This window comes from Bombyx mandarina, chromosome 15, assembly GCF_030267445.1.
Source record: "Bombyx mandarina strain Sakado chromosome 15, ASM3026744v2".
Taxonomy (NCBI): Eukaryota; Metazoa; Arthropoda; class Insecta; order Lepidoptera; family Bombycidae; genus Bombyx; species Bombyx mandarina.
The window spans coordinates 3,455,675-3,468,403 of record NC_143221.1 but is presented as its reverse complement, the minus strand read 5'-3'; the positions used below and the strand labels follow the sequence as shown (position 1 = coordinate 3,468,403).

The following is a 12,729-nucleotide window of genomic DNA, read 5'->3' as shown; positions in this document are numbered from 1 at the left end:
TGGTTTACTAGAAGAGATGGGAATACCTTTTCCAACTTTCAACACTCGTATTATTTATCTTAAAATTACATTGACTTTTTTATTGCTTAGTTGGTTGGACGAGCTCACAGCCCACCTGGTGTCAAGTGGTTACTGGAGCCCATAGACATCTACAACGTAAATGCCGCCACCCACCTTGAGATATGAGTTCTAAGGTCTCAGTATAGTTACGTATAGTCAGTCGATCAAGGATACGTTAGCGAGGTGCTGAGGTTAGTTGTTGAAAAGTGTTTGTTTTATGAACATGGGCGCAAATGTCTAATTAAGAGTTTCGTGACTGTTTTGGTATTTTTAATACTTTGCAAAATGTCTTATTTGAACACTACTATCGTTTATTTAACTTAAATAGAACACTTTACTTTGTTTTACAATTAAGAAATTAGTGTTAAGGGAAGTTTCCTTTACACTCAAGCAAATATTATTACCTTAGAAAAAGCTCACGTATTAGCTTCAGCTGAAACTATATTGCTTAGCGAGTGAGAGCACCCTAAGCTCAATCTCTAAAACCATTGAAGTGGAACTTTATAGAGGTATGTCGTCTACTGAAGCGCATTAACATACAGAAGACTCGCGAGTTACTACGTTCTTTATGGCCACTTTCAGTTGCATAGAATTTAAGTGACATTTACACGATACGATTTTTAAAAATCGTGGTATAATTTACATTTGAGTCCGATGCTAGTTACCCTCATAGACACAGCCCGCTGATTTTCTCGCCGGACCTTCTCAGTGGGTAGTGTTTCCGATTCGGCGGTAGATTCTGGGAAGCACTGTTCTTGCTAGGGATAGTGTTAGCAACGTCCCCAGGTTAGAGCCCCGTGAGCTCACCTATTCGCTCGGTTACGCTGGCAAAGCCTCTCAAGGCTACCAGTTTAGATAGAAAAAAAAATAGTCGCCAGGTAAATATTTCATTAATTTCGGGTAGCAAATAAACTTTGAAATGTTCTTCGATTATCTTGGTTAGACCTAGAGCCCATAGGCTTTACACCAAAATATTATGTAACTTGAAAATTTAAAGGTGAGTGACAATTTTTTATTGATTTGGATTGTATAAAGATTTCACGGCACAGAGAGGTAGGGTAAGGAGTATTGCAGGTATTAAATGGAGATTTTGATTAGACACTGATATATTAAAATCTTATAAAGCAGCGGTCGGGGAACTTTTTTAATTATTACCCCAGAATATTTTTGTGTAAGTTAATATTACCCCATGGCGTAGAACAAAAAAAAAACGACATCGCTTCTTTTTAGCATCTTTCATATTATTGCCCCCATGATAATTTTGAAAAGAAAATAATAACTAAAAATTTAACGATTCTAAAGAAGTTTCACTTCAATATATACTTTTTACTCAAAAAAATTCATTTTTACCCCCCAAAAATTTAATTTTTCCCCATTTGGGGTAATATACCCCGGTTCCCCGACCCCTGTTATAAGGGCTTAACGAAGTATAAAAACCACACAAAACCCATTCGCAAAAAAAGAAAATCGTATCGTAAATTGTAAAAGTAATTACGTCCGTTCCATTTGGTTGGAAACGACTCTATTGAGGCTTCATTGTCTCCGAATAGCTCCAAGGAGATGCACTTATCAATCCTTTAATGGATATAATAATATTATGTTCGTAATAACAGTAAAAATAGAGTGGGATATTACGAATCGTTTCCAGTTAACGCCCATTGCAAAAGGAAACGTTTTTACATTGAATTCTAAATTAAAGTCACGTTCCTTCATACTAACGCTATACAATTACTATGTTATTACAAATTTATTTGGCTATGTATGCATGAGGTAGCGATAATAAAACATGGTTCTCAAGGCGTAAGATATAATAATGATAGGTAGTAAAATGACAATGCGTTCGAAGTACAATTCAAACTAGAGGTCCCGTAGTAGTCGAAATTCGACTATAATTAATTGGAATTGTAAGTTTGTACACTATTATGATTCTATTTTATACGAATTTCGCCAAGCCTACACTATAAAAAATATTAACAAAGACAAACAATATTTAATCTATTCTCAATTTGACAACAGACGTCAAGAACAAAAGTTTGACAATAAATAGTATGCATGCGTGTGTGCGTTAAATACATGGTATGTAGTGCGTGTAATGTTTTCTTTATTGATTTAAAGTATCTTTTATGCATTATTTAAAAAATATATTAGCACTTCTTCTCTATATTCTCTATAAGTGTGGAAAATTTCATACTCCTCTGTCCGCGCAATTTTCGTAAAAAGTGATACAAAGTTTTTGCTTCACGTATTAATATATAGATAACGTAATATATAATAATGATAGGTAAAATGACAATGTGTTCAAGTATAATTCAGATAATAGAATATGGAAAAGAAAGTCACAACAGTAGCCTCTGTTGTGGGCTGTAAAAATGTTTAGCATTACGAAAGATGAGACGATTTTCTTAAATACATATGAGGCCGTCAGCGCAAAAGTGGCCGTGAAATTTCACCCTAATGGATTTGTAAGCATTGTTTTTGCGCGTATTGTTTTTGCCTACGGAGCAGTGTAAAAGTAAAAAATTCAAGCCTCGTTATCTCTATATTAACTATATCAAGCTTAGGCCACTTTTGCGCTGACGCCCTCATATATCCAAGTACAAACTCGTCTACCATACAAGTTTTACTGGTGGTAGGACCTCTTGTGACTCCGCGCAGATAGGTACCACCACTCTGCCTATTTCTGCCGTGAAGCAGTAATGCGTTTCGGTTTGAAGGGCGGGGCAGCCGTTGTAACTATACTGAGACCTTAGAAGTGATATCTCAAGGTGGGTGGCGCATTTACGTCGTAGACGTCTATGGGCTCCAGTAACTTACTTACACTTAACACCAGGTGGGCTCACAGCCCACCTGATCCACCCATCTAAGCAATAAAAAACCTCGTCCACCCATCTAAGCAATAAAAAAAAAGAGTTTTGTTCATCAATCATCATCATATTTATCTCGAACCCCAGCACGTAACATTACATTTATTACTAGCCATAAACTTAAATTTACGTTAGGGTTAGATTTACGTTTCTTTAGAGGTTTTTTCTCTACCTATTCGTTGGTAGCTTAAGAGGCTATTCAAACTATTCACGGACTAGTAGATGAGCTCACGACCTCAAGCTGAGAGAATTATTTAGTTTCATTTGATGTTGAAAATGCCGGTCCGCCTGAGTCCTAACGATTAAAAATCTTTTAACGATTAGCATTAGTTGATTAAAGAATCATTTTGAATGTGTAGTTATAATAATAATAATCATTTTATTTCCTACTAAATAATTTAACAGTTACTAGCTGACCCGGAAGACTTCGTAGTGCCTCAATCGATAAATAAAAGACCTAAACTTTTGTATAAAATAAACTTAAAACAAACAAAAGGAATCCGTCCGACGGGGGAAACGTCAAAGGAAAAACAAAATTGTAATTTTTATTTAATTCCCAGCATTTTCATATTTATCTACCTTTTAAACCTTCTGTGGACTTCCACAAATAATTCAAGACCAAAATTAGCCAAATCGGTCCAGCCGTCTCGAGTTTTAGCGAGACTAACGAACAGCAATTCATTTTTATATATAGATATTAAAGATTAACAAGCATGATCACTTAACTAATTTAATATACTTTGGTAGTTTTATGTAGAACCCCGTATTGGGTAAAGGCTCCCTCCAATGATGCCCAATTGTCTATGTCCTGTGCGATCTTTTTCCAGTTTGGACCGGCTGTCCTTATAATCTCATCTTCCCAACGAGTCAGTGGTCTACCTCTGTTCCTTTTACCTAGTGGGCCTCTCCAAAATGTTATTTTTATGGTCCATCTCTCATCCTTAAGACTCGCAAATGTGTAGTTATCGATACATACAATACAATAAATAAATACGCATATTGTCTTTTAATAGATTATCGGAAAGCCCGAAAATTTTCAATAGCACTCGGTTGAAGCTGGAGTCGATCGCGGAGACGTAGCTGAAGATTATCTGTTGTATAATAACAACACAGAAAGTAGGGGGAGTGTTTGAATAATGTTGCTCGAAAAATATTTGTATAGGGAATAATTTTGTTTGAAGAACGCGATGGAATTTTCTTCGTAATATTATGAAATTATGTTTATGAAATAATTGTTCGCGTATACATTAATGTTTGAATTGCAAATGAAGGTAGAGTCTTCAGTTAACATAATGGATAACGTAGCTTTTGAATTTTACTAGTAAGTTTTTTATTATATTCCTTTCTTTTATTTTATTTTCTTACGAATGAAGGATTACTGGTGGCTCGGAGGCTTCTGTAGTTTCACCAGGACAGGTGGGCGAGCAGAGGCTCAGCCAGGAGGGGTGGGATTAGCTAACAGCTGCCCGAGCGCCTCCAAAGGAGATCTTACAACTCAAGGGCAGCTTGCGCAGATTTTTTTAAGTAAATAAATTTTTACTACACAATCTCCTTTAGTTTGAAGTTTGATAATATAATCAGCTAATTTATTGAAAGCCTTGTTCGTATTATTTGATTGAGTTGCGTTTTTCTCAAAACTGTTTGGGGTTCTGCACTCTCATGCATATTTATATTGGGAAGAAAATGTGTAAACAAGAATTTCGCGTTTCGTCGCAATTAAACGCGCTATATACCTATAGTAGAAACTTATTAAGCATTTGGTATTTGCTAAAGTGCTCAAGTGTGGGAATAAGAAGCAAAATCGAAAAAACATGTCTTCACGGCGTAAAAAAATTCCAAAAATTTTAGTAAATTTCCATCTTGTCAGAGGGACTTTATTTCATTACATCTTGTTCCATTTTATTTCCTTTCAATTTCCATTTCATACTTAATATACTTCAAAGGAATCAACTTTATTTAATTCCGTGCCATCTCACATTTCAAAGTAAGTAAATTATTAGAGTTAAGTATCCAAAAAGCATAATTTAATAAATAAAATTTTTGCCCTTGTAGGCAGACTGACGAGCATACGGCCTACCTTTTTGTGAGTGGTTAGCGTTGCCCATGGACTTCAGTAATGCCAGGGGCAGAGCCAAGCCGACGCCTACCATAATGATACCATAATGCCAATAAATTATGACTTAGTTAGTAATCTTATTTATGTCAACAATAGCATTGCAGGAATCCGATTGCCATAATGAAATAAAAAAATTACGAAAAACTAGAATGACAACACTATTTATTACCTACCAGAGAATATCCTTTAGTTTGATTTGAAGCTAAATAAAAAATCAGCATCTCATTTAATAAATAATATTTAGTTTTATTTATCACTTATATACATTTTTTTTCTGTCTTCGGTAAATTCATACACAATTAATAGCGCAGATTCTTCAAGATAATCGCCAGTATTTAAACAAAAAGTTAGTTTTGTTCCATTTTCTCTAATATCCAGTCTTTAAAAGCGAATACCCTAGAGTATACATCGGGGTAGCCACGAGCACACGGCATGCCCCAGGACACCACGCCCACCACCGTGTTTCCTTCCACCAACGGACCACCAGAATCGCCCTGTAATTAAAACACCTCGATTTGAATTTACCATTTTTTTTGAAATTATTGGAAAACGAGACAGTGTTTTCTCTAAAAGGATTTTCTAAAGGATATTTTGCTAAATCAATGTATAGAGTGAATTAACACTTTGAATGGCGAAGGGAGTATTTGAAGAAAAGCCTTTTTGCAGATAATTCTGAACGCTTCCTTATAAGGTCATTATTTTTAGCCTGACGATATATATATATTTTATTGCCCTTGTAGGCAGACGAGCATACGGCCCACCTGATGGTGAGTGGTTACGCCCATGGACTTCAGCAATGCCAGGGGCAGAGCCAAGCCGCTACCTACCGCAAGATAAGAAATAGAATGAAAACATGCTAATTTTTTATTTCATGTTTTCCTTATTAAAACAGTTAAAATAATATAGTAATGATTTTATAGATATACTTCCCAGGTCGTTATGGCCTATGAAGGGATAGCTCCGGACTCACTCAATATAAGTCTATCTTATTTAATCTATATTTGCTTTTTTTTTTCATTTCGTTCTAAGTACATACATCGAAAGGCAAAGGTATGCTATAGGATCACATTACACCATGGAATAGACAAATGTTTTTTTTAATTATCGTTAGCGAGCTTTATGTTAAGGCGTTTTGTGAGCCCGCACGAGTAAGTATGCATTACCAAGCTATCTACTTTTGCCGTGAAGCAGTAATGCTGTAAAACTGAGACTTAGAACTGATATCTCAAGGTGATCTATGTTGTTGATTTCCATGGGCTCGAGAAACCAATTAACACAAGACGAGCCAGAAGTGAGCTAGTTCACTCATTTCATCATCAGCATCTCAGCCTGTCTGCTGTCCACTGCTGAACATAGGCCTCTCCAACTGATGTCCAGTGCGGCCGGTCCGTTGCCACCTGCATCCAACGTGCCAGCAATTTTCGTCAGTCCATCTGGTAGGTGGCCGTCCCACACTGCATTTGCCAGTACGTGGTCTCCACTCGAGGATCTTTCTGCCCCATCGGCCGTCCGATCTTCGCGCTATGTGGCCAGCCCACTGCCACTTCAGCTTGCTAATCCTACGGGCTATGTCAGCAACTTTGGTTCTTCTACGGATCTCCTTATTTCTGATTCGATCTCTTAGAGAAATACCAAGCATAGCCCTCTCCATAACTAGCTGCGCGACGCTAAGCTTCCTGAAAAGATCCCTTGTGAAGCACCACGTCTTGGAACCGTAAGTCATCACTGGCAACACACATTGGTTGTACACCTTTGTCTTTAGGCACTGAGGGATTTTGGAAGAGAACACATTTCTTAATTTACCGAACGTAGCCCAGCCGAGTTGGATCCGCCTACTGACCTCTCTCTCAAAGTTGGACTTAACTAATCGGACTACCTGTCCCAGGTATATATAGTCGTCTACAACTTCAAGAGTAGAGTTCCCAACAGTAACTGCGGTGGGCTTAACATGGACATTGAACATGATTTTCGTTTTATCCATATTCATTTTAAGGCCCACTCGTTGAGAAACTCTATTGAGGTCTCCGAGCATCTGTCCCAAATCTTCCAGCGATTCAGCCATGACTACTATATCGTCAGCAAATCGAAGGTGTGTGATGTATTCGCCGTTTATATTGATGCCTTCACTCATTTAAGCAATAATAAAAACGATTAGTTCTCGAACCGCCAGCCAAATGCGTGGGAAGCACCACCCACCGAGAAATTCGATACAGTTGAGTTGCATAGTTATAGCGAGCATTCGGACCGGAATAAGAATAATAATAATAAGAATATCCTATTAATTTGCCGCAGGAATAAGTATGACGGACGTAAAACCTCATGGTGGTTCATCGATCGGTACTACAAATGAAATCTAAAGGAAGGATCTGCAGACGTTTGTTAAAAAGAGTGGTGTGATACTGCTACAAACTGAAGTTACTGTTGATTTTGGGACGACGCGACATTTGCTTTTTGTTTCTTTTTATTGCTATTGTGCACATGCGGATTAGGCCTATTCTTTATTGCTTATATGGGCAGATGATCTCACGGCCGGTGGGTGTGATCAGGTGTGATGTTAATTTAAGGGAGAGTAGTTACACTAGTAGGAGAATAGACTAGTCGCTGTCTGTTGCTAAGGACTTTCCACACATCTCCAATGAAAAAGGAGAGGAATTGACTCCAAAGCCAAATAGTTTGGGTGAGGGATGAAATTCTGTCCCCATATCAAAACGGTAGGCGACCGGGCTGTCTTTATATTAGAACGTCGCTACCCTATGCTTTGCAAACTAAGCAAACTGTCCCTCCGTAATAAGGTAACTCTCTACAAAACTTGCATATGCCCCGTCATGACGTATGCAAGCGTGGTGTTCGTTCACGTGGCCCGCACCAACTTGAAGCCCCTTCAGGTTATTCAATCCCGATTCTGCAGGACAGCCGTCGGACAGCCATGGTTCCTGAGGAACGTGGATCTCCACGATGATCTGGAGCTCGACTCTGTCAGTAAGTATCTACAGTCGGCATCGTTGCGCCACTTCGAGAAGGCGGCACGACATGAGAACCCTCTTGTCGTGGCCGCTGGAAACTGCATACCCGATCCTGTAGACCGAATGGTAAGCCGTCGACGTCACCCAAAGCACGTCATTACGGATTCTCCTGATCCATTAACGGTACTTTTAGGCACCACAAGTACCGGTCACCGTCCTCGTCGAACCCATTGCTTGCGACGAAGGGCTCGACGAGCGAATTAACCCATAGATACAGCCCACTGAGTTTCTCGCCGGATCTTCTCAGTGGGTCGCGTTTCCGATCCGGTGGTAGATTCTGCGAAGCACTGCTCTTGCTAGGGTCAGTGTTAGCAACACTCCGGTTTAAGCCCCGTAAGCTCATCTACAAACTTTAGGGTGAAGCTGAAATAGCCTCTCAAGGCTATCAGCAAAGGTAGAAAAAAAAGTCTGCTTCACTGGTTGGTGGTGCGATAGTATTAATAGCTGAAGAAAAGTGATGTGCTTAAAAATCAGATAAGTCCAGAACTCACGTGGCATGCTCCTTCTCCAACCTTGGTCATGGCGCATATCTGAGTCGAGAATACAGGGTTGATGCCAACGAAGATATCCTGGCATAGCTCTACACTCAGAGATGTCAGATTTAGCATTTGCAGGTGATTAGGGTATACCCCTGGATACTGTATCAGAAAATTGATTACTGACGTAAGCAGTATATGATACACAAACAGTATGTTATAATTAAAATAAAATAAAAACGTTGTAAAAGCAGGGTTGTATTTTTTTATTCTGGTAAGGCTATTAGGTCAAACTAATGATATTAATATATTATCATTGATCCTCAACGCGTGCGTAAAATCTGAAGTTCTTCGGATGTCTTGGATTTAATTAAAATTACTATGAAATATTCCATTATAGACACATAGATGAATAATAAGGGCCAAAATAAAAAAAGGGTAAAACATTAAGTGGCGTCAATATTGAATTTTTTATGATTTGGCAATGGCTTCGCTGTGAACCTATCATTGCTGATGTCCATGAGCCAGGGTGATTACTTATCATACCCTAGGCCGTACGCTAGTCTCCCTACAATGGGGGAAATAAAATGATATTTTTAATACAGTACAGTGGGTAAAAACAACCCAATGAAATCATAGTTGACAGAAAAATGGTTGACCGAGTAAAAAACGTTGTAGCATTAAGAACTCACCGAAAGTCTCCCCCACCCACTCAGCATGACGTCAGCTCCGACGTCCGTGTCATCGTCAGGCAGTTGTATTGGCTGAACGTTATCATTGAACACGATGTCATTAGATACCTTCACCAGGCTGACGTCATTGCTGATGGCCATGCTGTTGTAGTCACTATGTATGATGATCGACTCGACGGAGTGGTGCTCGCCGCCTATGTGGAGATTGTTTGTTCCAACCACAACTTGCATTGTCAAACCTGATTGGCTGTAAAAGTTTATCTCTTTTTTTATTTTTTTTATTGGTTTGAGGACGAGCTCACAGCCCACCTGATGTTAAGTGGTTACTGGAGCCCATAGACATCTACAACGTAAATGCGCCAACCACCTTGAGATATAAGTACTAAGGTCTCAGTATAGTTACAGCGGCTGCCCCACCCTTCAAATCGAAACGCATTACTGCTTCACGGCAGAAATAGGCGGGGTGGTGGTACCTACCCATGCAGACTCACAAGAGGTCTTACTACCAGTAAAAAGATTCTCTTTAAGATTCACGCTCAGTTCTGCGTTAGCTGTCAGCAAAAAGCCGTCAACGTCATGTCATGGCAAAAATGACGACTGGAAACGCATTGTGGATGAGCATAGCGGTCCCAGGTAGCATGGATAAAATCGGGTGAAAGGATGGCGTCATTGTACAAAGGAAATGACGCACAATCTCGGACAATTACTCAGAGCATTTCCCATTATATAATAAATATAATGAGAACCGATGTACTTCGATAAAAAAATTTAATCGTTGACAACTCAAGACTTGGATTTACTTCATGTTTTTTGATTTTTTCATATTGCTCTCATTCATGTACTCTTTCTTTTGTTTTATTCTTAACGTTTTCCACAAAAGCGTTTCCAATCACTTTAAATTTGAATACTAGATTTCGTTAATAACAAAGAAAGCTGACAAACGGAGTAGAAAAAGTTATTGAACTGTTTTATCTTTGCAGTATTGATGTGGATTTCGAAGTTAAAAAAAAAAATTGTTTCAAAAATTAACAAAATACGCTTTTATAGAAAATCCAACTAAAAATAGAAAATAAATTTTAATAAATTTGAATTAAAAATAGTGTAAGAAAAAATGATTTTATTGTAAAAAAGCGTGGGGCGCTTTTGAGGATATTATCAAAACTAGACAATGACCGGTTTTTTTTTGATAACGCCATCTTGTTTTGTCTTTAAAGCGGCTAGTTGCAAAAATCTTATACCTTTAAACGAGCAATTCTTGTATATATATATAACCGAAATCCTCTGTATACTAAATTTTATGAAAATCGTTGGAGCCGTTTCCGAGATTTAGATTATATTATACATATATATTAATATACAAGCATTGCTCGTTTAAAGGTATAAGATAACCCTTTTGCTCATATCTGTTCATAAAATATTTATAACTACTGATACCATGAAAACTATTTTTTAGTTGGATTTTCTATAAAAGCGAATTCGGTTAGTTTATTTAAACTATTATTTATTTTTCATTTTTTAGTTGAATTTCAATTTTTTCCTATTTTTTAGTATTGAATTGTCATCGGTCCTTAATAAGTATACCAAATTTCGAGTTAATCCGACGTTTTGAAGGGGGTCAAAATCACGTTTAAAGATTCCGTTACATACTAACATACATACGTCTGAAGCTAATAAAAGCGTATTAATAACTCACCCAACAGTACAGTGTGCGGCAGTCAAAACCCATTTCTCGTTAAGGATACTTCCGCCACAAAAGTGAGAATTGAAGAGTGTTCGCAGAGACGCCTGATAAGGGATACGACCATCTGGTACAGTCACACCGCCTACCACTCGCGGTGCTAAAAACGGGCTCTCGAACCCACGTAATACGAATGCTGAAATTAAACACACAATCCTGTGACATGATATGATTCTTAAACACCTTTTAATCACAATCTGTGTGTTTAGTGCGAGTGTTTTAGCGTTCTCGATAGCGTAAAAGTTAACTCGAATTTGTATGCAGTTGGTACAGCGCCCTTAGCGACAAAGGTAAGCAAACGTTCCAAATCCATACAAATTTGAGTTAACTTTTACGCTATCGAGAACGTCAAAAAACACGCACTAAGCACCCTAAATTGTTGCGTTGTTTACGAATGGTCAAAAATAAATTCTGCCAACAAAAGTTTTCTACGGCTATAAACTTTCAATACTGGGCACTTGCCAATGATTTTATTTTCACTAGGACCGATAGTTGGCAGCCTAAATGTTTACACGGCGTTTGTACGTTTAACTCTACGCGCTAATTAAATGTTTTAAGTCTACGAGAATAAAACATTATGTTGTAGTACGTGCATCTCTGGGGAACGAAATGTGCTGTAAAAAGGCAAGGAAGAAAATAAATGGAAGATAGCGATCGAGTTAAATGAATATCTCTGCATCAGTAATCAGACCTCGTCGGTAGATTTTTTTCAAACACTAATTGCGCTGAGAGTTTCATCGCAAGCCATCGAATCAATCAGAGTACACTGTACGATGTAAATTGGGTTTTTGTACTAATGGGAGATTTTTATCTTAGTTTTTTTCTGGTGTTTGAAATAGTTATAATTCTATATTAAGTAATTAGCATTATTATGAACGTTAACAAATTAAGCACTTTGTAAAAACGTAAATAAATGTTTAAACCTTGTTTTTTTCTATTCTATTCTATTACATCAACCCACAGACGTCCACTGGCATAAGCCTCCATCGCCACAAAGATCGGTCTTGCGCTGCTTACATCCAGCTGATTCCCGCGAACCTCAATAGGTCGTCTGAGTCGGTCCATCTTATGGGAGACCTACCCACGCTACGTCTGCCGGTACGCGGTCGCCTCTCAAGAACTTTTTGGTCTCAACCGCCATCCGTTCTACGAGCAAATTGCCCTACTAACTGTCACTTCAACGTCGCAATGCTTTGGGCTATGTTGGCTACCATGGTTTTCCTGCGAATCTCCTCATTTCTGATTTGATCTCGCAGGGAAACTCCGAGCATAGCCCTCTCCATTGCTCTTTGGGTGATCTTCAGCCTTCTCATAAGGCCCATTGTGAGCGATCACGTCTCAGTGCCGTGTCATCACTGTCAGCACACACTGGTCGAAGCCTTTTACATTACATTTTCGGCATTGTTTACTAGTATAAATAGTTAGATATCGTTAATGAACCGTTCTTAAACTAAATTTAATGCGATTATGTTGACACTTGGTGCAGTTGATATTAGGCATTGTTTGGTATTATACATTATATTAGGTATATATTAGGTAGGTTGATATTAGTAGAGCACCTGGGAAGGTCTTAGCACTATCGAAGCGTGAAGGTTGTCGTAGTTTTAAAGAAACGATATTTTTGGAACGAAGTTCCTTACGGCAGGCTTGGAGAGGATAGGGATTTTGCTGCGCGACCGAACTGAAAAAAATGTGATAGTAAAACCGTAAGAAAAAATCAGTGGAAAAAAGTGCGTGGAATAAAACCGTTAAATGAGACG

At 38.3% G+C, this 12,729-nt stretch overlaps 1 protein-coding gene across 1 annotated transcript; it reads right to left on the bottom strand.

Moving 5' to 3' along the window:
• Positions 1-5,342: 5,342 nt before the first annotated feature.
• LOC114242680 (chymotrypsin-2) lies at positions 5,343-11,045 on the bottom strand. Its single transcript, XM_089733473.1, has 4 exons — positions 10,925-11,045; positions 9,232-9,478; positions 8,555-8,701; positions 5,343-5,534 (listed from the first exon to the last, which is right to left on the bottom strand). The coding sequence occupies exons 2-4, from the start codon at positions 9,460-9,462 to the stop codon at positions 5,388-5,390; spliced, it is 525 nt and encodes a 174-aa protein (XP_089589599.1). The 5' UTR covers positions 9,463-9,478; positions 10,925-11,045; the 3' UTR covers positions 5,343-5,387.
• Positions 11,046-12,729: the final 1,684 nt, after the last annotated feature.